General features: G+C 37.8%; 1 protein-coding gene across 1 annotated transcript; it reads left to right on the top strand.

Annotated features, from left to right (window-relative positions):
- Nucleotides 1-59: 59 nt before the first annotated feature.
- On the top strand, nucleotides 60-27,477 carry LOC121432605 (3-alpha-hydroxysteroid dehydrogenase-like). Its single transcript, XM_041630679.1, has 9 exons — nucleotides 60-182; nucleotides 7,920-8,087; nucleotides 9,682-9,798; nucleotides 11,777-11,854; nucleotides 20,130-20,252; nucleotides 21,648-21,757; nucleotides 22,020-22,185; nucleotides 24,369-24,451; nucleotides 25,776-27,477. The coding sequence occupies exons 1-9, from the start codon at nucleotides 99-101 to the stop codon at nucleotides 25,816-25,818; spliced, it is 972 nt and encodes a 323-aa protein (XP_041486613.1). The 5' UTR covers nucleotides 60-98; the 3' UTR covers nucleotides 25,819-27,477.
- The last annotated feature ends 262 nt before the right edge of the window (nucleotides 27,478-27,739 follow it).

Raw genomic sequence — 27,739 nt, 5'->3', positions numbered from 1 at the left:
CTTTCCACTAGATATTTAAGGAGCTTTCACATTTGGCTGGACTGTACCCTGTGCAAGCAGAAGACTCAAGACCTGCTTAGTTGCCTGATTGACAAGCTATGAGTTCTGTGCCTCTGCGTGTGGCTCTGAATGATGGTCACTTCATTCCTATACTGGGGTTTGGAACCACTGTGCCTGATAAGGTAACATTTGTGTCTTGGGTATAAGGGTTTTCATAAAAAATAATCAAGGATGTGTGGAGGTTGAAAGGTACTTTCAGGTTTGCTCCTGTTTGAAGTAGACCTCTAGAATCTCCAGATTAGATTTATCCACGTATAATAGGGAAGGCAGTGTTGCTACTGTTCCTTGGAGAGTTATGTGGACAGTACTGTTTATTTTCGACTCTGCTTTTCCTTAAGTTTCTGCCTGTTTGGCAATAAGTGGAAAGCAGCTATGAGTGCTCCTATTGTGCTTTGAGTTTGATTGTATTGGGCTTAGTGACGTGGATTATTTCTGTGATTTAAGTAATTGCCTTTTCTGATAGATATGATCCAGATAAAATATTTTGATAGACTTTACTAGAGATGTTGCTTATGAAAAAATGATGAGCTTATTGTGTTTTGCTGAGCAGCAGGGAATGAGGACCGCAGCAGAAATTCCAGACCTGTGATGAAATAAGATTTGTTTTCTACTGTCACTCTAGAAACATTTACCAAACAAATAAAGAAATAAATAAAACATTATATGGGTGTACTATACTTTAACAAAGCAAATCTAAATTCTTGTTCCTTGTTCCTGTTTATGACATTTGAATCAAAAAACCACAGGAGGTTCTCATGGGAAAATGCTTACATTCTGGTTTCATCCTCTGGTTTTTCAGTGAGTGTCAGGGACAGCACTTAAAGCTTGAGTGGCAGTTTTCTCCCGCAGAAGACATAATGGCAGGGATATTTTTACCTCTTTAGGTAGGAATTTTTACTTCATAACATGCATAGCTTGAGAGAGAGGTAAGGAGCAAACATATTACAACAGCTGTGGTTTCAATAAATTTGTAGAGATCAGTACAACTTAGAGAAGGATAGGGATAGGCTTAAGAGAGCCCAAAGGGACAACTCTGGGAGGTAGAAGAATCATTCAGTGTTTAAGAGCACTGGCTACTCTTGCAGAGGAGTTGCGTCCCAAGCACCCACACTGTACTTAAAATTATCTAACTCCAGTTCCAGGGCATCCAACAACCTTTTCTTGCTTTGCTGGAAGTAAACAAGTGAGGCATGGATATCCATTCAGACAAAACATTCACACACATAAGATGAAAACATTTTAAATGGAAAAGTGTCAAAGAAGAACATTATAATATTTTAGGAAGATTAACTACATTAGAGAAAACAATTCCTGGAAAATTGTGTGGGGTCTTTGATGACAGCAGTTTGATTGATCCCTAGAATTCATATGGTGTAAGGAGAGAACTGACTTTCATATGTCTTTCTAGAGCTCCAGATGTCCAACACATACACACACACACACACACACACACACACACACACACACACACACACAAACGCACATGCACAAACAAGAAAATTAAGAAAAATTTTAAAGCTTATCTTCATTCATATTATCTTTATTGTTGGTGAAGATGAATCAAATCCATGTATCAGTAAAAACAAGCTCATTTTGATTATATTCTTTATAAGTCATTTTTAAAAAATTATGATGCATATATGTAAGCTGTGCTTATACAGCAATATCTAAAGTACTGAATTTTTATCTCATTTTCAAATAAAAAATGGTGAAGTTCATGGTGCCAGCTGCCATATTGAAAACAAAAAAATACTATAAACAATTTTATATAGTTAAGATGATGTGTGTTATATTCATAAGAATGTTTTCTCTCACAATAGAACCAGAACAAATACTTATGTAAATAGATATTTTTATGTGCTATTAGGGGGTTCGTATGTCTGTTTTAATAACTCATAGCATTATTATTTCCTTTTATTTGTATTAAATACAACATTTTGAGTTCCACATAAATGATATCATTTAAATTAATGTCATCATTTCTGGTATTTTGAGAGATTTATTTTAATTTCAATTCATGTATGTATATACACATGTATGTATGTATGTATGTATGTGTGGGGGTACAGATATGAGACGTCAAGGCCAGAAGAAGGTGTGGAATTCCATGGAACTGGAGTTATAGGCAGTTGTAAGTCGTCTGACATGGGTGAAGGGAGACTAGACTCAGGTGTTAATGAGATATAGTAACATTTCTATGAATTGTACAAATATATGTGCAGGTCAAATTAATAAATGACATACTATTATTCTGTATCTAGCTAATCCTGTTTTGTAAGCTGTGTGAATTTGATAAGTAAAAGAATTGTGGTCAAGTTCTAACCTATCTCATTTTTTCCGACTCCATTAATGATCTAATGCAAAAGGTAAATTGGACATGATTGCTCACCCCACTTCATCATGAAACTGTAGTTTGAAAATGTATCTTCATGCATCTTTTAGCAAAACAAGATGGTTCTTTTACATTCTTGTTTGTGCAAGTCATTCATGAGATAATTTTTCAACAGACTGTGAAAGAAAAACATTGACAGACTGTTGTTCTCTCTCCTTTATTTTATTTTTTCTCTAGCTCTGAATCAACAGACAGAGAATGTTGACCATGACTCAAAGGTTTGGGCTTTCTCAGTAAAGGGACATTTCATTAATCATGAATATCAAGTTGATTTCAATGTATGATGAGTTTATGAGCAGTTTGTTATTTTGTACTTGTTCAACTATGGTTATTTCATGGTCCTCTTGAAATTTATTCTACATGAAAGAGTCTTGGGTTAGAATTTAATACACTACAATTTGTTGGGGTCTAGCCTCAATGAGTTTGTACATTCCACGGTAGGTAGCCAGAAAAGAGGTTCTTCTTTTGTTTCCACTGAGGGTGAGAACCTTTGGAATCCTTCCAGACTAGTGAGGTTTAATGGACCAAGACCCCCAGAAAGGTCACTTTGAACACCTCTCAAAAATTTACTTTGCCCAATAAATAGCAGAAAGCAGTATGGAGAAAAACTATGCCCATATTCCCAGATATTGTCTACAAATATTTGTTTACATTTAAAGGAAAATGCTATAGAGATTTGCATTAGTATTGATCTTGCTTTATGGATACAAATTTAAGGTCAATGTTGTGTTATGTATATTTCTGCTCTTGATTATGGTATTGTGTTTGTACAGCTCATTTAAAAATATTGTGTATAATTAAGAAATATAGGTTAATAGATAATCATCAATAATAGTCAAAATTGTAGTCATGTTAGTTAGATTGTCTAGATATACAGAGATATAGTTCAGATAGATAGGCATTCTTCAAACCTTTCAAAGACTATAGAATATGGTATTTAAAATGTTTTAAGAATTGAGGACTTATCATGACAATTAGAAACATCTGCTCCTGGCAGCTCCAATCTACTTCAAGAGAAAGATGGGCATTATAGAGACTCCTCATGGAGTTGGTTAGCCGTTTGAGCAAGAAACTGTTCTTGCCTGGACTGCTTGATGAACTGGACATGCAGGACCCACAGAGAAATGACTGCTGAACTTGCCTAAAGGTGAGACCATCCTTCAGGGTTCCTGCTTCATGAAAGAGTATGCCAGACATTTTGTAGGACACAGAAGAAATTGACTGAAAACTTCCAATATAGGCAGAACTGTGATTGAAATTTTCTGTTTCATGGAAAAGTCTGCCAAATACTATGGGCCAACAGGCTGAAGATGGATGCCCTAACAGTACAGAAGGACTTTGGGTGACTGTCTAGGCAGCAAAAAGTCCCTGTCATTTCTAGAGTTTTGGAAGTTGCTTACAATACACTTCCTGTTTACTTAGTTAATAATATATCTTTCTGTAGTCTTTGATGGAGTTGAAAAATTTATAGTTAGTTTTCTTAGTTATGATAAAAGTAAGGTAGATATAGATATTGTAACTGTAATTATTGCTTGATACCTGTTTTGTTATATGTAATTTTACTATGTTAAAGTTAAAACATTCCTTTTTAATTTAAACAGAAAAGGGGAGGTGATGTGGGATTCCCTTCTGTATGTTGTGAATATCATTGGTTAACAAAGAAGCTGCTTTGGGCTTATAGCAGAGCTATCAGGAAACAGAACTAGGTGGGGAAAAATAATCAAAATGCTAGGAAAAAGAAGATGGAGTCAGAAAGAGGCCATGTAGCCCTGCTGGAGATAGATTCCGGAACTTTAGCCAGTAAGCCACAGTCACATGGCAATACACAGATTAATGGAAATGGGTTAAAGTAATATGTAAGAATTAGGCAATACGAAGCTAGAATAAATGGCCCAAACAGTGATTTCATTAATATGGTTTCTGTATGATTATTTCAGGGCCAAATGGCCTCTGTCCAACATTGTGGAAGCAAAATATTGAAAGAATGCTGTTCTCTCTTCTTTATTTATTTTTTAGCTCTGAATCAGCAGACAAAGAATGTTGACAATGACTCAAAGGTTTGGGCTTTCTTAGTAAAGGGACATTTCATTAATCATCCATATCAAGTTGATTTCAATATGTGATATTTTATGAGCAGTTCATTATTTTGTACTTTTTCAACTATGGTTATTTCACTGTCCTCTTAGAATTTATTCTACATGAAAGAGTCTTGTGATAGAATGTAATGCACTACCATTTGTTGGGGTCTAGCTTTGATGAGTTTGTACATTCCACGGTAGGGGCATGTGGATTAGAAATGTTAGGCAGAATAGAGAGAGATACAAAAGAAATACAGAGACATAGAATAGTACCGGGGTGCAACTCAGTGAAAAATGAATACTATATCCACTCACATTTGTTTGCCATATGATTATATAACCTTATAAAAAAAGCAGAACAGTTACTTGTTTCAATTCTTGAGATATCAGGTCACCCTTTCCCAAGTTAAGCATTCTGATATTTTTTTTTAATTTTTTTATTGCGAAAAGAAGAAAAAAAACATAAACAAAAAACAAGTTTCCACCTCCTCCCAGCCTCCCATTTCCCTTCTGCTCCTCCCACCCTTCTCCCCCTCCTCCCACCCTTCTCCCCCTCCCCCCACTCCTTCCCCCCCCCCTCCCTCTCCAGTCCACAGAGCAGTCCGGGTTCCCTGCCCTGTGGTAAGTCCTAGGTCCTCCCCCCTCCGTCCATATCTAGGAAGGTGAACATCCAAACTGGCTAGGCTCCCACAAAGCCAGCACATTAAGTAGGATCAAAACCCCCTGCCATTGTCCTTGGTGTCTCATCAGCCCTCATTGTTCGCCATGTTCAGAGAGTCCGGTTTTATCCCATGCTTTTTTGGTCACAGTCCAGCTGGCCTTGGTGAGCTCCCAATAGATCAGCTCCACTGTCTCAGTGGGTGGATGCATGCCTCGTGGTCCCGAATTCTTTGCTCATGTTCTCCCTCCTTCTGCTCCTCCTTGGGACCTTGGGAGCTCAGTCCAGTGCTCCTGTGTGGGTCTCTGTCTCTATCTCTATCCATCACCAGATGAAGATTCTATGATGATATGCAAGATATTCGTCAGTATTGCTCTAGGATAGGGTCATTTCAGGTTCCCAATCCTCAGCTGCCCAAGGAACTAACTGGGAACCTCATCTTGGGCACTAGGGAGCCCCTCTAGGGTCAAGTCTCTTGCCCACCCTAAACTGGCTCCCTTAACTAAGAATTGTGGTTCCGTGCTCCCCTATCCACCTTTCCTTTATCCCAATTCTCCTGTTTCCCAGGTCCCCCCTCCTTCCCTTCTACCTTTTCTCTCCCCATCTCCCTTTACCCCCATCCCACCCCATCCCCAAGATCCCATTTTCTCCCCGGAAATTTGGTCTACTTCCCTTAGCCAAGAGGACAACTATATGTTTTTCCTTGGGTTCACCTTCTTACTTAGCTTCTTTAGGTTCACCTCTTGTAGACTCCGTGGTCCTTATTTATGGCTAGAAACCAATTATGAGTGAGTACATCCCATGTTCATCTTTTTGGGTCTGGGACACCTCACTCAGGATAGTGTTTTCTATTTCCATCCATTTGCATGCAAAATTCGAGAAGTCATTGTTTTTTACTGCAGCGTAGTACTCTAGTGTGTATATATTCCATACTTTCTTCATCCATTCTTCCATTGAAGGGCATCTAGGTTGTTTCCAGGTTCTGGCTATTACAAATAATACTGCTATGTTCATAGCAGTATTATTTGCATTCTGATATTTTGGACAGGATATGCAGCAAATACTCCTTAGTATCTTGCAGGCAGCCACTCCTTATGTCAAACCTCCTATTTTAGAAGCGAAGTAACAGGAATAGGCTTGAATTCTCTGACCTTAGGTCAGGGTGGAGCAGATTCACCTTTATGGGCCATCTTAATGTTCAAACCACCAAGTAACCACATCCTAGGTCAGGCCACCTTGTTTGTAACTACACTGAAGGTAAAAATAAACTCAAACTCTAAGACATTTAGTCAAGGTGGAACAGGACTCATATCTGTGGGCCCCCACAACCATCAAATATCATTGCCCACTTGTATTTGTTGATGTAGGTGCAATTGCAGAATGAATTTTGTAGGTTTTATAGAATTAAAAATAATTGCTTTAGAAAAAGAGAAAGAAACAGAGAGAGTGAGAGAGAGAGAGAGAGAGAGAGAGAGAGGAGAGAAAAGGTAATAAGACATTATTTGACATTTGTAATTTCATTGAAAAAATTCTTAAGTTCTTATATAGAATAGTTTCTTTGATTTTTGTTTTCAACAATACACGAATGTATGTGTGTGTGCATGTGTGTATGTGAGCAAGTATATGACTATGTTTTTACACACATGGGTGTACGCACGAGGAGGTCAGAGATCAACCTTGGGTGTTCTTCTGGTGCTCTATGGACATTTTTTTTGAGGCAATATCTGTCATTGGCCTGGAGCTCTGCAAGCAGACTGAGTTGGCGTGGCAGATCTGCCTTGCTTCTTCAGCTCTGAGATTACAAGTATGTTCATCTACACCCCATGATTTTACATGAGTTTGGGGGATTGACCTCAGAAACTCATCTCGTGTAACAAACATTTTACCAAATGAGCCATTTGCCTAGTCCTAAAGCACACCTTAAAACAGAGATTTAAGAATAGGATATTAATCGCAAGAAAAAGATACACCCAAATGTAGGTGTGGACTTTTTAAGGTAATGCCACCCTTTTTCATACTCTTCATATATACCATTTAAGTGAAGTAATTATCTTTAAAGCATTCATAAGATATATCTAAATGAATTCATGGAGTGGTTTCTGAATGACACATGGCAGGATCATAATTGTAAAAGTAAAACTATTTCACAGGGATCCATGAAACTGGACATCTTTACTGTATACAACATTAACAGTCTTATTTGAGATGCCCAGAAAATATTTGAGAAAATAAGCAATGTCTACAAGGCAAAGACACGCCAGGACCTATGTCAAGCTTATTGCTATTTAATACAAAATATTTGAATATGAAAGGAATGCTATAATATTATAGCCATCAGAGCACACATTGCTAACTGTGCTGGAATTCTTGATTCTCTGCTGGTAAAAGGCTTCAACCAGACTCCAAGGGAGAGGCTGTATCCCATTCCTGTAAGTTTTTCTATCTTTCTATGCTTCCTCAATTAAACCTCTGAGTCCTTTGATCAAATCATTGAATTAGGAGATATTTTTCAGGATTTCAAGGGCAGTTTGTGCTGATTGCTCTAGACTGAGCAGATTTGGCGAATGTTCTGCTCTGAGGCTGATTGGAAGAGATCCAGGAAAATTGGAATTGACTTATCCCCACACATTGTGAGCAACTCCAAGAAAGAGAAGTTGATTCACTGGAAAGCCATTGTTTGTGTTTGAGATGTCTTTCGTTACACAGATACTATTTTTGCTTTCTCTTTTAGGTTCCTAAGGATGAACTTATCAAGGCTACCAAAATAGCTATAGATGCTGGGTTCCGGCATTTTGATTCTGCTTATTTGTATGGAATAGAAGAGGAAGCAGGACAAGCCATTAGAAGCAAGATTGCAGATGGCACTGTGAAGAGAGAAGATATATTCTATACATCAAAGGTATTTTGTGCATGGGATGTTTGTAGACATATTTAAAGTGGCTCAACTGACGGAACAATGTGTCTTTGGATAATACATGTTTCATACATCGTTACTTATTGGTATAAAATTTTATTCACACAGTGATGTATTAAAGATAGGATAAAAATGGATAATTATTTCTTTGTTGAGTTAAACTTTATGACTTTCATGTAAGTATACTGTGCTGAACCTCAGGTCAAAACAGTGTGGTTCATCATGAAATGTAGAATGAAACAGAGCTAGAGCTAGACCATGACTTAACAGTGATCATTGCTGAGGAATTGAAGTAGAACTTGAGATTCAACAAAACCAGGGGACTGTAAGTTGTGCTACTCTGGGGTGCCTTTACTGGCATTCTGTGGTGCTCTGATTCCAGTTAATTAGAGAGATAACCAATGAAAAACAAAGCAAAACATTTTCTCATCACCAATGAGCTCAGAGCACACTTAGCTTCATTGCTGAGGAGGGAAAGAAAGAGGTACTTGCTTGAAACATTTCATGGGCTGGTAGAGGCATTTGTCCCAGGCTAGTAAATAGTGTTCTATGAGGACAGATTTTACACAAAAGGATAGTAAAGTCTATGTTATTCAGGCTATAGGGTCTTAAGAACCATAGCTCTCATGTTAAAGTAAATAAAAGATAGTTTATTTTGGAGCCATTTTGAGTAAAGATGGCTTAGGAACACAGATTTACCTAACCTCAAATTCTATTTTCCAACATGAAAGTAGTATCGTGTAGTGTTTTTATTTTTATAGAACAAAGAAAATCATAAAGAACTGTACATTTAAAATCCATTGGTGGGTCCACCAGAGAGACAGGTAGAGTGAGAGGAGAGAGATTTTTTTTATAGGTTTAACATGCTGTTGATGACATTCTTAGCTTTTGGATTGGTGGAAGTTAGTAGCCTGAGAAGTTAGTTTAGTCTCAGTTGTTTTTATCCATTAGTCACAAGATCTTAGTTCTGACACAGAGATGCACAAGCAATGACTGTTCCAGATGACTAGTCCAAGATAAGATAATTCGCCTCTGGACCCGCAGCATTCCAGCCTCACCACATACCTAAGTTCCAGTCGGCCAGTCAGTCTCTGCAGACACAACTTCTTTTTGGGAGATTTTGTTCACAAAAGGCATAGTTAAAGTGTATTCAGTTAAGTTCATCACACACTAACATGCCCACAAAATGGTTTTCCTACAACCTACAGTTATGTATATTGGATGAGTACTAGCGCTTCCTGTGTGGTTGAACGGATGAGTGATTTAGACCAATCTTAAGTGTTACTTTGTAAACTCAACATTATTATTAGAGAAAACAACCTTTCTCTTTAAATATTCCATTCCATGTTCAGTAGATAAACTGGTAACAGCCAAGCATGCAATGATGTTCATGTTACATAGCTCAGTGGCAGGCACTGGACTATACACACAATGGAGTTTGTATGTGAAAAACCAATGAAGAAAAAGAAAAGCAGGGAGGGTGTTTCCAGCTTTAGGAACATGTCTCCTTGTTAAATAAAGTGATTGAGCAAAAGTGAATGAACTCTGAGTTTAAAATTTCGTTCTTTAACTTTGGTAGCTTTGGAGCACTTTCCATAGACCAGAATTGGTTCGATCTTGCTTGGAAGCGTCACTGAAGAAAACTCAGTTGGACTATGTCGATCTGTATATTATTCATTTCCCAATGGCTTTGCAGGTGAGCAATCACTGTGCCTACCATTATTTCACTAGTGGTGCCCGTATAACTAACAGTTATGTAACAATTCATGATTTTTATTCTTGGGTGGATGTATGGATTATTCTGATGGAAATCCTAAACAATAATCCCCAAGTTCCATTTCATAGGGTTTTTTTGAGCCTTGAAACAGTGTTTCCTGCCTGTGGAAGAAAATAAATTAGTAGTCTTCTGCATTAGAATGTGGGGGAAAAAACCCCAATACCCATATCCAATGCATAGTTCTGGTTTTAGTCCTTGTGATTTTTTTTGTGTGTGTGCATGTGTGTTCACGTATCTGTTAGTGCACATGTGTGTGCTTATTCATATGAAAGACAGAAATCAGTCACTGGTGTTCTTTAGATGCCATTCACAACATATCTGAAACAAGGTCTTTCATTGGCCTAGAATTCTGAACAGTCTAGACTGACTGGACAATTAGCCCCAGGAAAACTACCTGTTTCCACCTCCCAGTCCTAGGACCGAAAACATGTACAACCACACCTGGCTTTAAATTTTGTTTTCTGTTTGCTGTTTCACATCGGTTCTGAATGTCAACCTCAGGTCCATAGGCTTTCAAGTCCAGTATTTTACCCATTGGACCATCTCCTCAGTTCCCCTTAATCTTTTGAAGGTGTTTACATGCAGATTACATGGAGATTAATAAAACTGCCACACATATGCTTCACAACGAGGTTCCAACATCTTTCGTAATTGCACTTTGAAAGCAGATCTGGTGGTACTCAGTCTGTGTTGGTGTCCTGGTTAGTTTTAGCTCTCAACTTGACAGGGCCCAAAGTCATCTGAGGGAGTCTCAGTTAAGGAATTGCTCAGAACAGATTTGCCTGAGGTCATGTCTTTGAGGAAGTATCTTGACTATGGACTGATGTGAGTTGGCCCACCCCACTGTGGAAAGTGCCATCCCTCTGCAGATGGACCTGGCCTATGGAAAGAAGCTAGCTGATGAATGAGGAAGGGAGTGAACCCTGGAGCAGCATTCCTCCATGTTTTCTGCTTCAGTTTCTGCTCGAGTCCCTGCCCTCAATGATGGACTGTGTTCTGGAAGTGTAAGGCATTAAATAAACCCTTTCCTTCCCAGCTGTTTATAATGGCAGCAGAAAGCCAAGCAGTGCATCTGGTTCTTATACTACCTGCCCTTGGAGAGTTGGCGATTGGGGATTATTTGTCTTGATATTTCATGGTGGTGGGGTTTTGTAGATGGCATTTAGGCATTAATAACAGTGTCGTACAGATTTCTTGCTATGAAATTACATGGAAAACTTAGGCTAGTTTGTGTAATGGAGACTATTACGTTACATAACTGGGATGTCCATGCCATGACTACATTTAAAGGTATGAATAGCATCAGCATCAGACATATTTTCTCCATTCCTTATTTCTACATCTTATCTATTTAGTTGGGGATTGTCATTGCTATTGGTAGAAGATATGGTCTCGTGGCAATTCAAAATTCATGATTGGTAAAACTTGAGAGTTACTCTGGCTTTCTAACCCATGTTAATCCTGAAAAGAAAGTCTGACTGATGGCCCAGTTTAATTGTGCATGCCCTTATACAATATTCTGTCCACTGTGATAGTGAATTGTTTTGCTCAAATCATAATCCGTTATTGCCAGAGATCAAGTTCATATAATTACTAGATTCACCAAAAAGATAGAGGCATTTTCCTATAGGGAAATATAGGGTCTGAAATAATAACAAAAGTAATACAAGACACCATTAGGACTTTGAAGAAGAGCACTATTTAAGCATAAAAAAATATAAAGATTAGAGGATGCCAGTCTTTAAAGTTTCATCCTTTGTCACTCTGAATGTATCTAAAATAATGTTCTGCTTATTTGGGAAGGTTTCATGACCCAGACTCTGAGAGACTTGGCAGTATGACCAAATGTGGTAACATGACTGTGGTGAAGTCTTTAAAATGGATGATTCTATTTCAGCCTTCAGATGAGCAATTTCCAAGAGATGAACATGGAAATCTGTTGGTGGACCCGGTGAATCTCTGTGACACATGGGAGGTGAGTTCTTAGAGAGGAGAATACAGAGGGAATATAGTGAGAGTTTGACTCAGATATTACCTTCACCTGTGAGAATAGAATGTACCTGGCTCAGTCTAGGAATTTGTAGCTTTTATAAGAATGGTTGGATGGAATTAGCAGAGGAATTCATTATTGGAAAATAATAAGAATGGAGAAGAATGGAGGGCAGGGGTTTAGGAATCTCTTTCCAAAAACTGTTGGAATGTCACCCATTTCTTACGTATGTATGTATGTATATATATATATATATATATATATATATATATATATATATATATATATATATTGAGCAACTCGGCCTCATTTTCCCTTCCCTTCTCTCCTTCCAGTCCCTTCCATTTACCTCCCCTCCAATTCCCTCCATCCGGGCAGGCCTCCCGTGGACATTGGTAAAACGTGACATATCAAGTTGTAATAAAATTTACCACCCAACCTTGTATTAAGATTGGGCAAGGCTACCCAATATGAGGAACAGGGCCCAAAAAGCCAGCAAAAGAGTCAGAGAAACCCCTTGCTCCCACTGTTAGGAGTCCCAGAAGACAACCAAGCTACACAACTATCATGCATATGCAGAGGGTGTAGGTCAGTTCCATGCAGATTCCCTGGTTCTGGGTTCAGTCTCTTTGAGCTCCTATGAGCCCAGGTTAGTTGATTCTGTGGGTTTTCTTATAATATCCTTGACCCCGCTGGCTCCATCTCTTCAGCAGGATTCCCCAAGCCCAGCATAATATTTGACTGTGGGTCTCTGCATCTGTTCTCACCAGTTACTGGGTGAGGCCTTTCTGATGAGTATTGGATTAGGCACTAATCTATGAGTATAAGAGAATACCATTAGACATCATTATATTGACTTTCTTTTTCTCTTATTATGTTTAGGTCTATCCTAGCAATCTGGGTCATTCAGCCTCTAAGTCATGGTGTTCCAAGCAGTGTCAGGGGTGGCTCACTCTCACTCTGCTGGCATGAATTTCAGACTAAAGCTGTCATTGATTTGCCAGTCCCACAGTCTGTGTCACTCTTGCACAACCCTTAGGTAGAGCAGACTTAGGGTCTACGGTTATGTGCCTGGGTTGGTGTCCCAATCCCTCCACTGGTAGTCTTGTCTGGTCATAGGAGGTGGTCATTTCAGGCTCTATACCCCCTTATGCTAGAGTCTTACCTGGGGTCATCTTTGTACATTCCTGGGAGTTTCCCTTGCACCAGGTTTCTATCTGACCCTGAAATGACCCCTTTAAGTTCATTCTTTTAATATTTCCCCCCAACCTCTGCCTGATCCCTTGTATTCTTATCCCTATCTGTCCCCAGTTCATCCAAGAAATCTCTTGGATTTCTTCTTCCCAGGGAGATCCAAGTATCCCCTTGAGCCCTCCTTGTTACTTAGCCACCCTGGGTCTGTGAATTGTAGCATGGATCCTTTATTTTATGGATAATATCAACTTAAAAGTGAGTATAAAACTATATTTGTCTTTCTGGTCTAGGTTACCTCATTCAGAATGATTTTTTTTTCTAATTCCATCCATTAGCCCTCAAATTTCATTTTGTCATTGATTTTAACATTTAAGTAGTACTCTGTTGTGTAAATGTACCACATTTTCTTTATCCATTCCTTGGTTGAGGAACATCTAGGTTGGTTCCAGGTTCTGGCTATTGTGAATAAAGCTGCTATGAACACAGTTGAACAAGTGTCCTTGTAGTATGATTGAGCATCCTTTGGGTATATGCTCAAGGGTGGTATGCTGGGTCTTGTGGTAGATTGATTCCCAATTTTCTGAGAAATAACCATATTGCTTTCCAAAGTGGCTGTATCTGTTTGTACTCCCACCAGCAATAGAGGAGTGTTTGCTTTCCTCCATGTTCTTTCCAGCATGAGATGTTGCTTGTGCTTTTGATCTTAGCCATGCTGACAGGTGTAAGGTGGAATCTCACAGTGATTTTTATCTGCATTTCTCTGATGGCTAAGGATGTTGAACATCTCCTTAAGTATTTCACAGTCATTTGGGATTCTTCTGTTGAGAATTCTCTGTTTAGATCTATAACACATTTTAAAATTTGAATTATTTATTTTTTGATGTCTAGTTTTTTGGAAATCAGTCTCCTGTCAGATGTTGGTATGGTGAAGATCTTTTCCCATTCTGTAGGCTGCTGTTTTGTCCTATTGACAGTGTCCTTTGCCTTACAGAGGCTTTTTAGTTTTATGACATTCCACTTATTAATTGTGCATCTCAGAGTTTGCTCTATTGCTGTTCTATTCAGGAACTTGTTTCCTCTGGCAATGTGTTCAAGGTATTCCCCATTTTTCTCTTACATCAGGTTCAGTGTATTTGGGTTTATGTTGAGGTCTTTGTTTCATTTGGACTTGAGTTTTGTACAGGGTGAAATAGATTGATCTTTTTGCATACTTTTAGATTTGAATATCCAGTTATGCAAGTACCATTTGTTTGAAGATGTTTTCTATTTCCATTGTATTATTTTGGCTTCTTTGTTGAAAATCAGGTGCCCATTGGTGTGTGAATATATATATATTCAGGGTCTTCAATTTGATTTCATTGATCCACCTATCAGTTTTTATGACAGTACCATGCATATTTCATTATTATGGCCCTGTAGCAGAGATTGAAATCAGGTAAATCTCTGGAAGTTCTTTTTTTTCTTATTTTGTCAATTATGTTTTTTTTTAAATTTATTTATTTATTAAAGATTTCTGTCTCTTCCCCGCCACCGCCTCCCATTTCCCTCCCCCTCCCCCAATTAAGTCCCCCCCCCCAGCCCGAAAAGCAATCAGGGTTCCCTGTCCTGTGGGAAGTCCAAGGAACCCCCACCTCCATCCAGGTCTAGTAAGTTGAGCATCCAAACTGCCTAGGCTCCCACAAAGCCAGTGCGTGCAGTAGGATCAGAAACCCATTGCCATTGTTCTTGAGTTCGCAGTAGTCCTCATTGTCCGCTATGTTCAGAGAGTCCGGTTTTATCCCAGGCTTTTCCAAACCCAGGCCAGCTGGTCTTGGTGGATTCCCAATAGAACATCCCCATTGTCTCAGTGTGTGGGTGCACCCCTCGCGGTCCTGAGTTTCTTGCTCGTGCTTTCTCTCCTTCTGTTCCTGATTTGGACCTTGAGATTTCAGTCCTGTGCTCCAATGTGGGTCTCTGTCTATGTCTCCTTTCCTCTCTTGCTGAAGGTTAATATTCAGGAGGATGCCTATATGTTTTTCTTTGGGTTCTCCTTATTTAGCTTCTCTAGGATCACTAATTATAGGCTCAATGTCCTTGGTTTATGGCTAGAAACCAAATATGAGTGAGTACATCCCATGTTCCTCTTTTTGGGTCTGGCTTACCTCACTCAGGATAGTGTTTTCTATTTCCATCCATTTGCATGCAAATGGAAGTTCTTTTATTGTTTATGATTATTCTAGCTCTCCTGAGTTTTTTCTTATTCCAGATGAAGCTGAGTATTGCTCTTTCAAGGTCTGTAAAGAATTGTGTTGGAATTTTAATGGGGATAGGATGGAATTTGTAGATTGTTATTGATAAGTTGGCCATTTTTCTGTTTACCCTACTGATTCATGAAAATGGGAGATCTTTCCGTCTTCCGATATCTTCTCCAATTTCTTTCTTCAAAGATTTGAAATTCTTGTCGTATAGATCTTTCACTTACATGGTTAGAGTTCCACCAAGATATTTTATATTATTTGTAGTTTGTGTGAAGCATGTTGTTTTCCTGATTTCTTTTTTAACCCATTGATCATTTGTCTATTGGAGTGCTACCATTTTTTTTGAGTTAATATTGCATCCAGTCATTTCACTAAAGATGTTTATTAGTTGTATGAGTTCCCTGGTAGAATTCTTATTGTTGCTTTTGTATGTTAGCATATCATCTGCAAATAATAGTACTTTGACTTCTTACTTTCCAATTTGTATTCTCTTGATCTCCTTCAGTTGTGTAGCTAGAACTCCAAGTACTATACTAAATAGATATGGAGAGAGCTGATAGCTTTGTCTTGTTTCTGATTCTAGTGGCATTTCCCTGAGTTTCTATCCATTTAATTAGGCCTTGATTACAGAATTGTTGTATTTTGCTTTTATCATGTTAAGTATGTTCCTTGTATCCCAGATCTCTACAAGTCTTTTATCATGAAAGGGTGTTGATTTTTGTTGGAGACTTTTTCTGTATCTAATGAAATGATTATCTTGTTTTTTTTTTTTCTGTTTGTTTATATCGTGGATTACTGATAGATTTTTGTAAGTTGAACCATCCCTGTATATCTGGGATGAAGCCCACTAGATCATGATTGATGATTTTTTTTATTTGTCCTTGGATTATGTTTGTAAGCACTTTATTGAGCATTTTTCTATATTTTTTCAGTGAGATTGGTCTGTAACTTCATTTTTGTTGAGTCTTTCTGTGATTTGGGTTTCAGGGTGACTGTGTTCTCATAAAATGAGCTTGGCAATGTTCCTTTTGTTTCTATTTTGTGCAATTATTTGAAGAGCATTGTTATTAGCTCTTCTTTGAAGGTCTGGTAGAATTCTGTGCCAAAACCACTGGCCCTGTGGCCCCGGGCCTTTTTTTTTTTTTTTTTTTTTTTTTTTTTTGTTGGAAGACTTTCAAAGATTGCTTGTATTCTTTTGGGAAATATAGGTCTATTTGAATTGTTTATGATTTAACTTTAGTAAGTGGTATCTACCAAGAAAATTGTCCATTTCTTTTACATTTTCCACTTTTGTGTAGTACAGGTTTTTGAAATATGACTGTTTCTTTGAATTTCCTCAGTGTTTGTTATTATGTCCCCTTTTTTGTTTATGATTTTAATTTGGATTTTCTCTCTGTCTTTTAGTTAGTTTGGAAAAAGATTTATCTTTCTTGTTGATTTTCTCAAAGAATCAACTCTTTGTTTTATTGATTCTTCGTATTGTTCTATTTTTTGAATTTTATTGATTTTAGCCTTAAGTTTATTTCTTGCCATCTGCTTCTTTTGGGTGTATCTACTTCTTTTTGTTCTAGATCTTTCAAGTGTGTTGTTAAGTTAACAGTATGAGGATTCTTGAATTTTTTTTAATGTAAGCACTTAGTGCTTTGAATTTTCCTCTTAGTTTTACTTTCATTGTATACCATAGGTTTGGTTTTATTGTGTATTCATTTTAATTAAATTCTAGGAAGTCTTTAATTTCTTTCTTTTTTCCTTGCATAAAAATTCAGTAAATTTAATAAAGTAAATGTTAATTCAGTAAAGACTTGTTCAGTTTCCATGAGTCTGTAGGTTTTATGTTGTTTCTGTTTCTTTTGCAATCTGATTTTAATACATGGTATTCTAATAGGATACATAGGATTGTTTTAATCTTCATGTATCTGTTGAGACTTTGTGATCAAGTGTGTGGTCAATTTTGTACAAGGTTCTATGAAGTGCTAAAAAGAAGGTATAGTATTATCTGTTTGGGTGACATGTTCTGTAGATAATTGTTAGGTCCATTTATGTCCTATTACTTAGGACTGTAATTTCTCTGTTTAGTTCCTGCCAGGATGACCTGACCATTGGTGAAAGTAGAGTGTTGAAGTCTCCCAGTATTGCTGTGTAAGGTTCTATGAGTGATTTAAGTTTTAGTAATGTTTCTTTACAGATATGGGTACCCTTCCAATACCCTTCTGGGGCATTGATGTTCAGAATTCAGTCATCATCTTGGTAGCCTTTTCCTTGACGAGTCTTTTTCTGCTTTTTCAGTTTTTTTTGGTTTGAAGTCTGTTTTGTTAGGTAGTAGGATAGCTATACTTGAGTGCTTGTAAGGTCCATTTGACTGAATGATTTTTTCAACATTTTACTATGAGATAATGTTTATCTTTGATGTTGAGGTGTATTTCTTGTATGCAGAATTATGAATTCTAGTTTGTATCCATTCTATTAGCCTGTGTCTTTTTATTGTTGAATTGAGTCCATTGATATTGAGAGATATTAATGACTATTGATTGTTTGTTCCTATAATGTTGTTGTTAGTCTTCTTCTTCTTTGTAGTAGTAGTAGTAGTACGCTTCTCTTCTTTGAGTATTTTGTAGTGAGATCATCAGTTGCTTATGTTTATATGAGTGTAGTTAATTTCTTTGGGCTGGAGTTTTTCTTCTAGTACTTTTTGAAGGACTGGATTTGTGGATAGATATTGTTTAAATTTAACTTTGTCATGAAATATCTTGTTTTCTCAATTTATACCAATTGAAAGCTTTGCTGGCTATATTTGTCTGGGATGGCATTGTTGGTTTCTCTGAGTCTGCAAGACTGTCCAGGCCCTTCTGGCTTTTAGAGTCTCAGTTAAGAAGCTAGGTGTAATTATTATATGTCTGCCTTTATATGTTACTTGGCCTTTTTCCATTGCAGTTTTTAATATTCTTTCTTGGTTCTGTATATTGAGACTTTTGATTATTGTGTGACAAAGGAAATTTCTTTTCTGATCCAATCTGTTTGGTGCTCAGTAACATTTTTGTACCTTTATAGCACGTCCTTCTTTAGGTTAGGAAATTTTTTCTTTTATGATGTTGTTTCTATTTTCCAGGTTTTGAGGTGGAATTCTTTTCCTTCTTCTATTACTATTGTTCTTACATTTGGGTTTTTCATGGTGTCCCAGATTTCCTGGATGTTTAGTGTTAGGAATCTTTTAGCTCTACCATTTTCTTTGACTAAGGACACTATTTCTTCTATTGTATCATCACTGTCTGACATTCTCTTTTTTATCTCTTGAATTCTGTTGTGATGCTTGCATCTGTATTTTCATCACTTACCCTAATTTTTCATTTTCTCTATTCACTCTGTATTTTCTTTATTGTTTGTATTTCAATTTTAATGTCTTGAGTCTTGAATTGTTTTCCCCAACTACTTGTTTCTTCTTAGTATTCTTGCCATTCTTTAAGGGATCTGTTGATTTCCTCTAACATTTTGGTTGTCGTTTTTTCTTTGAGCTCTTTAACGGAATTTTTCATCTACGATTAAAGGACTTCTATCATCACATCTAGTTGACGTTAAGATTGTTTCCCTGTGCTTTGACTGTGTTAGAATATTCATGGCTTGCTGTAGTGGGATGACTGGGCTCTGGTGGTAATATATTGCCCTGGTTTTTGTTCATTGTGTTCTTACACTTTTAGGCATCTAGATTTGGAGTAATTATAGGTCTAGTTGATGATTTCTCAATATGTCTTTGTTGGATGGATGTTTTCTTCCTTAGTTTCTATTTCCTTTCTGGTCTTCTGGATCCCATAGACTGTGGTTGATTAGAGGGTCTCCACCCATACTGGAGGCTGAAATTCTTGATGTCCTGGATGGCTTCTGTTCCAGCAGGGGATTGCTGCCCAAGTTTGGGGCTAGTGCTTTGGCTAGGTATGTCTGTGACTTTTGATCTAACCAGGGGTCCTCTCAGATTCAGATGCTCGCCTGGCTTCTGGTAGGGTAGGAGACTTCTGCCTGTTTTTTTTTTCAGGTAGTAAGTAAGACTGGTCTTTTGGGTTCAGGATGCTGGCCTTACCTCTTGGGATCAGGATTCTGGTTTGGCCTCTGATAGGATGAAAAGCTTCCACCAGAGATGTGTGCCAGGATATGATGATAAGGAGAGGAGGGGCAGTTAAAGTTATGGTGGCTGAGCACAGGTAGGGGAGGAGGCAATATTACCTGGTACACAGGGTGTTGTCTGTCATCTGGTGAGTAGAAGTCTTCAGCTTAGGGGTGAGGGTAAGGAAGTGGTGATGAGGAGAGGTGGGGTGGTTGGAGTTAAGTTGAGGATGCCGGGGTGTGTGGAAGGAGGTTTTACATGGGTTTCAGGATGCTGACCTGGCCTCTGGACAATGGAATGTTTCAGCCAGAGTTGTGGTCAAGATCAGATGACAAGGAAAAGAGGAGCACTTGGGATCATGCTGGGTGGGATAAGTGAGAGTTGGTTGGGTTGGTGGCTTACCTGGTTTTCAGGATGGTGGCCTGGCCTCTGATGGCCTGGCCTCTGATGGCCTGGTAGGCTTCTGCTAGTGGTGTTGGCTGGAATAAGCTGATAAGGAGAATAGGGGTGATTGGAATTATGCTTGTTTTCAAGAAGCTGGCGTGGCTTCTCACGTCACCTATTTCTTAAGGACTCAGGATTTTTTTTTAAAAAATTTCTCTTCCTCTGCTCCTTATTTTCTTTACAAATTCTCCATCTTTAGATAGTCAAAGCCAGCATTGATTGGAGCATCCTCTTTAATACCAATTCTTTGAAGAACTGTGCAATTTATCCTTCACTATCTCTTCCACTACAGGCCATGGAGAAGTGTAAGGATGCAGGACTAGCCAAGTCCATTGGGGTGTCCAACTTTAACCGCAGGCAGCTGGAGATAATCCTGAACAAGCCAGGGCTCAAGTACAAGCCTGTATGCAACCAGGTGAGCTCTTTCCACTCCTTGCCCTAGTATGCCTTAATTTGTTCTACCTGCACCACTGACTCATATCCATTTGTTGTTAGCCTTATTACTTTTACCTCATGGGATGGAAAATTTAAAAGTACAGTCTCTCTGAGAGGACATAAGAGCATATTATTTAAAATTATGAGAAAGACAGTGGAACATTGAGGCTAATTTAGGCCTAATAGGATATAATAATTAGAACAAGGAAAGGCAACCAAAGGAGACAGGAGCTATAGTGTGGCCATTGAGAAGAAGACCAACTTCTTCTCCATCTATGAGAAGCAATTGGAAAAAGAAAGATGCTGCAGAGGGAATGGTGCACAGAATAAAAGGTCCTGGAAAGACAGTGTGGGCAATAAAGAATGATGGAGCAAAAGTAAAATATGGATGCTGATAATATGAATATTAGATCGTTGTGCCCTTGGTCCTGACAACCTCTGATTTTAGGTATAGTAACCAAGTCATAGCTACAAGGAAGTTATCAGGAAGCTATCAAATTCATTTAGATTCATGATATATCTTACTTGGTTATGGTGAAATCATGATGGGAATTATGGGCAGAGAACTATGAGCTGACCTTTTGCTGACCACACACATCTATCAGAGAAGAAGTCTACTCCTTCCTGCTTTCTGACAGCAATTCAACTGTTTACACACACACACACACACACACACACACACACACACACACACACACAAACACACAAACACACACACACGCCAGCACATATGTGTAAGTCTGAGGATTATAGGAATTGCTTGGTTCTCATTTTGCACCATCTGGGTCACAGGAACTGAAATCAAGTCATCAGGTTTGCAGGCAAGTGCTTTAACCTATTACACCATTTCACCTGCCCCTTTTAGGATTCTTACATGATATTTTCTATAAAATGTTTTACACATCAAGATAAAAGTCAATTTTATATGAGACTAAGAGTTTGCACTTGACTACCAATGTTCTGAAAGAATCATCACAGTGAAAGTCAGCATGAGCAAATGGATTTGTTTACCCTTTTTTTCTCTCTGTATTATGATGGACTTATGAGTTTCCTACATTCATATGGATCCTATGAACCTGGTTCTTTTGTCATAAAACATGTCATCAAGAATCCTTATCCATGCCATCATGAAGTGGAACAGATTATTTAGCATCCAAGAACTCATCCATAGAATTATTTTTTCTCAGATACATATTTTAAAAAATTTTCTGTAAGAAAGAGTAATTAAATCTATTTTGTTAAATTGATTGCTACTTAATGTTATTATTTGCTTCAAATTTCACATTATACTTTTTAAAATTTCACGTTCTTTCATTTTGATCATTTTCTTTTGTGTTAATGTAAAGTTTCTTGCAATCTGATTGTTTTCTATCAGGTAGAGTGCCATATTTATCTCAACCAGAGCAAAATGTTGGAGTATTGTAAGTCCAAGGACATCGCTCTGGTTGCCTACTGTACATTGGGAAGTTCACGAGACCCATTATGGTAGGTATCAAAAACAACAGAGAATCTCAAATATCATTGTTGAAATAGATTTAGTCCTTTAACAACTTTCTAGATCTAACTCTCAGCCTACTTAGAGAGGTTGGCATTTAAATTTCTGGGAAGACCTGAGGTGATATTGACTCTACTGCCCTAAGGAGAATAATTGCATATCTATGCTTTAGAGTATATAACAGCTTTGGAGGCCTCCTATCCTTAAGATAATTTGAACTCCTGTAGTTTAGCATTTTACCTTCCCTTCCAGGGTGGACCAAAGCAGCCCAGTTCTTTTAGAAGATCCAGTTCTTTGTACCATGGCAAAGAAATACAAGCAAACACCAGCCTTGGTTGCCATTCGTTACCTGTTGCAGCGTGGAATTGTGACCCTGGCCAAAAGTTTCAAAGAGAAGAGGATCAAAGAGATGATGCAGGTGATGTAGGCCTTGAAGCATTTGTGAAATATCCTGTCTTAGTTAGGGTTACTATTGCTGTCATGAAGCATCATGACCAAAAGTAACTTGAGTAGGAAAAGGTTTATTTGGCTTTGTTTCCACATCACAGTTCACCATCAAAGGAAGTTGAGATAAGAACTCAACCAGAAGAGGAACCTGGAAGCTATGACTGATGTTGAGGCCATGGATGGGCAGTGCTTACTGGCTTGCTCCTCGTGGTTGTTCAAACTGCTTTCTTATAAAATCCAGGGCCACCGGCACAGGGATGGCTTCACCACAATGTGCCAGGCATCTCCCATCAATCAATAATTAAGAAAATACATTACATTTGGATATTATGGAGACATTTTCTTAATTGAAGTTCCCTGCTTTCAGATAACTCTAGCTTATGGCAAGTTGACATAGACTAGTCAGCACATATCCTTAACGTGGGTCTTTTGTGATCTTTCAGAACATCTTTGTGCATGTTAGGCTCTTTTAAAATTATATTTATCCATATATGTATATATATGTATTTATAGGCATGTATGTATGTCTCGGCGTGTCTGTGTGTTCATGCATGCATGTGCCATGATGTATATGTGGAAGTCAGGTGACAGCTTTTCAGTAGTTAGCTTTTCTTTCCACTATAGATTTCAGGGACTGAATTCAGGTCTTCAGGCATGTGCCACAAGGGTATTTACTTCCTGTACCATCTTGCTGCTCTGGATTGAGTTTTCTCATTTGCAATACAGTGACTGTTTTCTATTGACTGGGCTGTTGCAGAACTGTTCTCCTTCATTGGTTTTCTATTTATTCTTTAGGTAACTAGTTTAGGCTATACTTCATTACACATCACAATTTTTGTGGGGGTGGAGTAGTCTAGAAATTTCTTTTATTTCCTTTCATCTCTAAGGTCATTTAAGAATCTTTCTCTATCACCCTATGCACCCCCATGAAGGTGCATGTGTGTGTGTGTGTTGTGCATATGGATATACTCTGATATGTGTCTGGCTGTCAGAGGACAATCTTGGGTGTGAGTCGTCACTTTTTACTTTGGCACAGAGTCCCTCTTGTACACAGCTGACACTGGGTGAACAGGATGTCCTAGTTAGTTTTCCTTTGCTGGCTTAAAACCGTGACCAAAAGCAACTTGAGGGAGGAAAGGGCTTGTTTGGCTTACTCTGCATCAGCTCAGTCCACCCTACCTTTAAGAGCTTTATCAGCTGTTCAGATACTGATTTTCTCTTGTCTTCTATCACACTTTACAGTAGTACTATAGATTCATAAAATCATTACTCTGAATACACTGGGAGCTAGTGGTGAAAATTTTGATCTTTAATTTAGATAAGACCTTTGGAAGCCAGTTCCTATGCTATTTGCTGATGACTTCATCACCATTTGACAATTTATAAATTAAACTATATGAAACTTATTCTCATTTTTAATGGGATATAGGAGTCTCTGTCCATACATTTTAGTAAATTCTTTTGTTAAAATGTTGACTGAGTTTTCTGTCCTGCTGGGTTCCTGCAGTCATTAAGGCCCAAAGAAATCACACAGAGGTCTACATTAATTATAAACTGATTGGCCTAGTATCTCAGGCTTCTTATTAACTCTTATAACTTATATTAGCCCGTAAGTCTTGTGTGTGTTAGCCACGTGGCTTGGTACATTTTTCGGTGAAGCAGTCACATCTTGCTTCTTCTGGGTCTGGGTTATGACTGCAGACTGCACTTCCGTCTTCACAGCATTCTCATTGTCCCTCCTCTACTTCCTGGTCATCCTGCCTATAATGCCTGCCTGGTTACTGGCCAACCAGCATTTTATTAAAAATAATACAAGTGACAGAATGAAAGACCATTGTCCCATAGCATTAAAATTCAGTTTTTAGTCTTTTATTCAATATTCTAAGTTGATATGTCTCAATAACACCATCTCTCTTTCCTAGTTTTCCTTGGTTTCTAGTTGGGTGGTTCAATTTCTTATGTAAGAATATTGCTTTATTTCTTTTCCGCCTGTTATTTCTTAATAGTGTAAATGTTGTGAATGATATCAGGAGATTTGGAACATGTCTCCTGTGTTTTTAATATTGTCTCTGTACCACTCTTTTGAGTATAATTGGGTTTCCCAGACTTGCAATATGTAACATAAAAGTAATAAAAATTCTACTTCTGTGATAGGTTTTTGAATTCCAGTTAACTTCAGAGGACATGAAAGTCCTAGATGGTTTGAACAAAAATTTAAGATACAATTCTGCAGATTAGTAAGTACCTTTGATCAATATATTGCTTCAGTTTGTTGAGTAGAAGCGTAATGTATTAAATGTTACCTCGATATGCAGAAGACAAAAGCTAACGTGAGCTGGGGATGAGTTGCTTGGGGAGTTCTTACAGATTGTCTCTAGGGATCTGTTCCATGGTGGAACCAGGGTCAACTTTACTTTCACGTGTGCCTTCTGCCCATCTCAAGCCACAGAACTTTCTGGATAATACAAGGCCTTTGTTCAAACTGGAGTTCTGTGTAGGCTTCTGTTTTCTACAGCTGTGTCATGGCACATATACTTTACCATCTACCTGAGTTAAATACCTGAGCTTATACATCAGATCCCACATACCTCAGGGTTAATAATCTTATTCTGTGTATAGAAAAAAAGTTAAGAATTATGAGAAATAGTACAAAGATAGAGAGAATGGTAAACATAGAGGTGTTATTGCTGTACTTTATGCTTAAAAAATAAAAGAATGATATTTGTTAATTATATTTGTGTCACTAGTAAAGTATTCAAATTACCAAATTACAAAGCATGCATCTAGAATAAGGGTCTTGATATTGTTAATCTGGGCATGGTGGTACACAAATATAGCCACAACACTGGGAGATAGCGGCAGGAGGGTCAGAAGCTCCCAATCATTGTCAGCTATATGGTGAGTTTGAGGACAGCCTGGGATATGTGAGACCCAGTCTAAAAAATTGAAATGTTTTCCATTTATAAACTTTACTTATAAATCATGTGTTAGGGTTACCACTGCTATGAAGAAACAGCATGATAAAAGCAACATGGGAAAGATAGTTTTTATTTTACTTACACTTTCATAAAACAGTTCTCTATCAAAAGCAGTGGAGGTAGGAACTCAAGCAGGGCACAAACCTGGAGGCTGGAGCTGATGCAGCAGCCATGGATGGGTGCTGCTTACTGGCTTGCTCTACATGTTTGCTCAGTCTGCTTTATTATAAAACCCAGGACCACCAGCCCAGGGATGGTACCAACCACAATGGACTGTGATCTCCCACATCAATCACTAATTAAAATTTTTCTATTGATTTTCTGGTAGCTGGATATTATGAAGACATTTTCTCAGTTAAGGTTCTTTCCTCTCAGATGACTCTTGCTTGTGTCAAGTTGACATAAAACTAGCCAGTACAATATGCAACACTGTGTTTGATAGTAAAAAGAAAATGAACTTGTTAGCAGTAAATAGTACAACTTAAACTAACCTTTATTACTGACCAACATTTGAATTTATCTTTCTTTAAAACTAGGAAGAATCAATTTCTTATATTAGGCATTCTTTTTTTTCTAATTGCAGTTTTAATGGACATCCCAATCATCCATTTACTGATGAATATTAACATGGAGACCCTTGTCCAATTTCCACCGGAAGATCCGTTTATGTATCATGATATGAGACAAGTCTTGGATACTGGTTATTGAACACATCATTTCTTATCAAACATTCTTGTCTTGTCAATTCACAGTAAGCTAGAGCTAAGTCCGCAGAGCTGTGTGAGAAGTCTGAAAGACAGCATCAAGATGTTTATCCCAATGACTCTTACATTTTGAAAGATTCATTTATTTTTATTTTACATATGAGTATCCTACATGTATGTGTTCCTCATGAATATTCTTGTTCACTGAGGGCAACAGATCACCTGGAACTGGAGTTACCAATGGTTGTGAGTCACCATGTTGGTGTTGAAAGCCAAATCTGAGTCTAAGAGCAGCAAGCCTTTAAACACTTTGCCAGTTCACCAAGTCTTGCCCTAAAGATTCTTGCCGGCTTCTATTTCTGTGACTTCAATGGTTTATTTCCTTCTGACTCCTACTGATACCACCCCGATTTGTCTAGAAGATTTTCACTGAAGGCATGAGATGATGACTATCACTTAGTAGACATTTTTGGGTAGGCGTCAGAAGAAATTTTAACATTTGGGGAATTAACAGTGATAAATTATTGATAAGCCAATATTCCTCAAATTCTTTGAGAAAGAAGAAAGTACTCTGCAATTATCCCGCTCTTAGTTTGGAGGTGAGGCACATCTGGCAAGGGTGACCAAGAGTCCCAGGGCTTCCTTCACCAGCCCAGGAACCAGGGCTCCAAGAGCATGGAGATAAGATTTCCATGTGGGAAGATTGGGAGGTTGGAAGGTGGGTAAGAAGGGAACTCATCTAAAGGAGTCATCATGACACAGACATGAAGACAGAAGAAAGCCAAACATGTCTTTGCTTGGGAAATATGTCATTTGTTTTTGATCATTTTATGCTAGGTAAAAGGGAATTCTATGTATTTTATCCAAGATAGAGATCTAGACGTTCAAGGGTTTCAGCAGTTGCCTTATCGAGCTACGGCAAGAAATATTAATTCACATCAGTATAAACTCAATACTCAGCAAATTTTCTTAGTTTTAAAAATTGATCTGTGAAACATGATTGTATGTGTTTATAGGTAAACAAGTAAGACTCATTAAATATAAAATATCTCTAAGATTTTAAATTGTGTTATCAAATTTATGTTAAAATCTATAGCAATGATGAGACAAATTCTATAAATTTTCAAAAATTATTTGAAATATTGTATTTGACCAGCACAGTGTTTTAAGAATTGTTAAGTGTGGGCAATATCTTTTGCCCAAAGAATATGTTAACGAAATCAGAGAGAAAAGTGTGCTGTGTTCAGAGACGGTCCAGAAGAATGTGAAGGTAAATTAAAAAAAAATTATCTACTGAGTTCCAAGGAAACAGCTGAAGTTATATATTTCGTTAATAAATATCTCAATTAAGAATTTTTTGAGATAGTTTCTCATTAAATACACCATGCTCACCCCTCATTCCTCTAGAAAGCTGAGATAAAAGGCATGCCACTATACCTATATATTTGAAGTCTGTTAAAGAAAAGGGAAAAATTATCAAAAAGCTATAAATCACTTATAGCTACTTATCTATTAATAAATCTAACAAAATATGAATTGATAACAAAGTAAAATCCTATGAAATGTGTTGTTAAAATAAACTGTTATAATCTTATTAATAAATGAAAATATATATTATAATGGGGAATGTGAAATTTCTTTAAAGAAATTAAATAACATATAAAAACTAGACATTTTATTGACCTCCCACAGCCAGGGTTTGCATTGATGTTGTGGCCCATGGTGTCACCAAAGGTCACATAGATGGCCAGGGACTGTCTGTGGCCATGTTAGTGTCTAAGGTCTGTCTTGCCGCTAGGGTCATGCTGGTCTGGGTGGCCTGCACTGCCACGCGACAACAGGG

The sequence above is a fragment of the Microtus oregoni genome, unplaced genomic scaffold (assembly GCF_018167655.1).
Source record: "Microtus oregoni isolate MIOR12 unplaced genomic scaffold, Mior012 000035F_ref0000213, whole genome shotgun sequence".
NCBI lineage: Eukaryota > Metazoa > Chordata > Mammalia > Rodentia > Cricetidae > Microtus > Microtus oregoni.
The sequence above is the reverse complement of the archived record's forward strand: the minus strand, read 5'-3'. Positions and strand labels throughout refer to the sequence as shown.

Excerpts from the sequence above, each read along its gene's own strand:
- LOC121432605 (XM_041630679.1), top strand. The coding sequence starts at position 99 with ATGAGTTCTGTGCCTCTGCGTGTGGCTCTGAATGATGGTCACTTCATT. Across the intron at positions 8,088-9,681 it reads ATATATTCTATACATCAAAG|CTTTGGAGCACTTTCCATAG; the intron begins GTATTTTGTGCA and ends TAACTTTGGTAG. Across the intron at positions 21,758-22,019 it reads AGTTCACGAGACCCATTATG|GGTGGACCAAAGCAGCCCAG; the intron begins GTAGGTATCAAA and ends CTTCCCTTCCAG.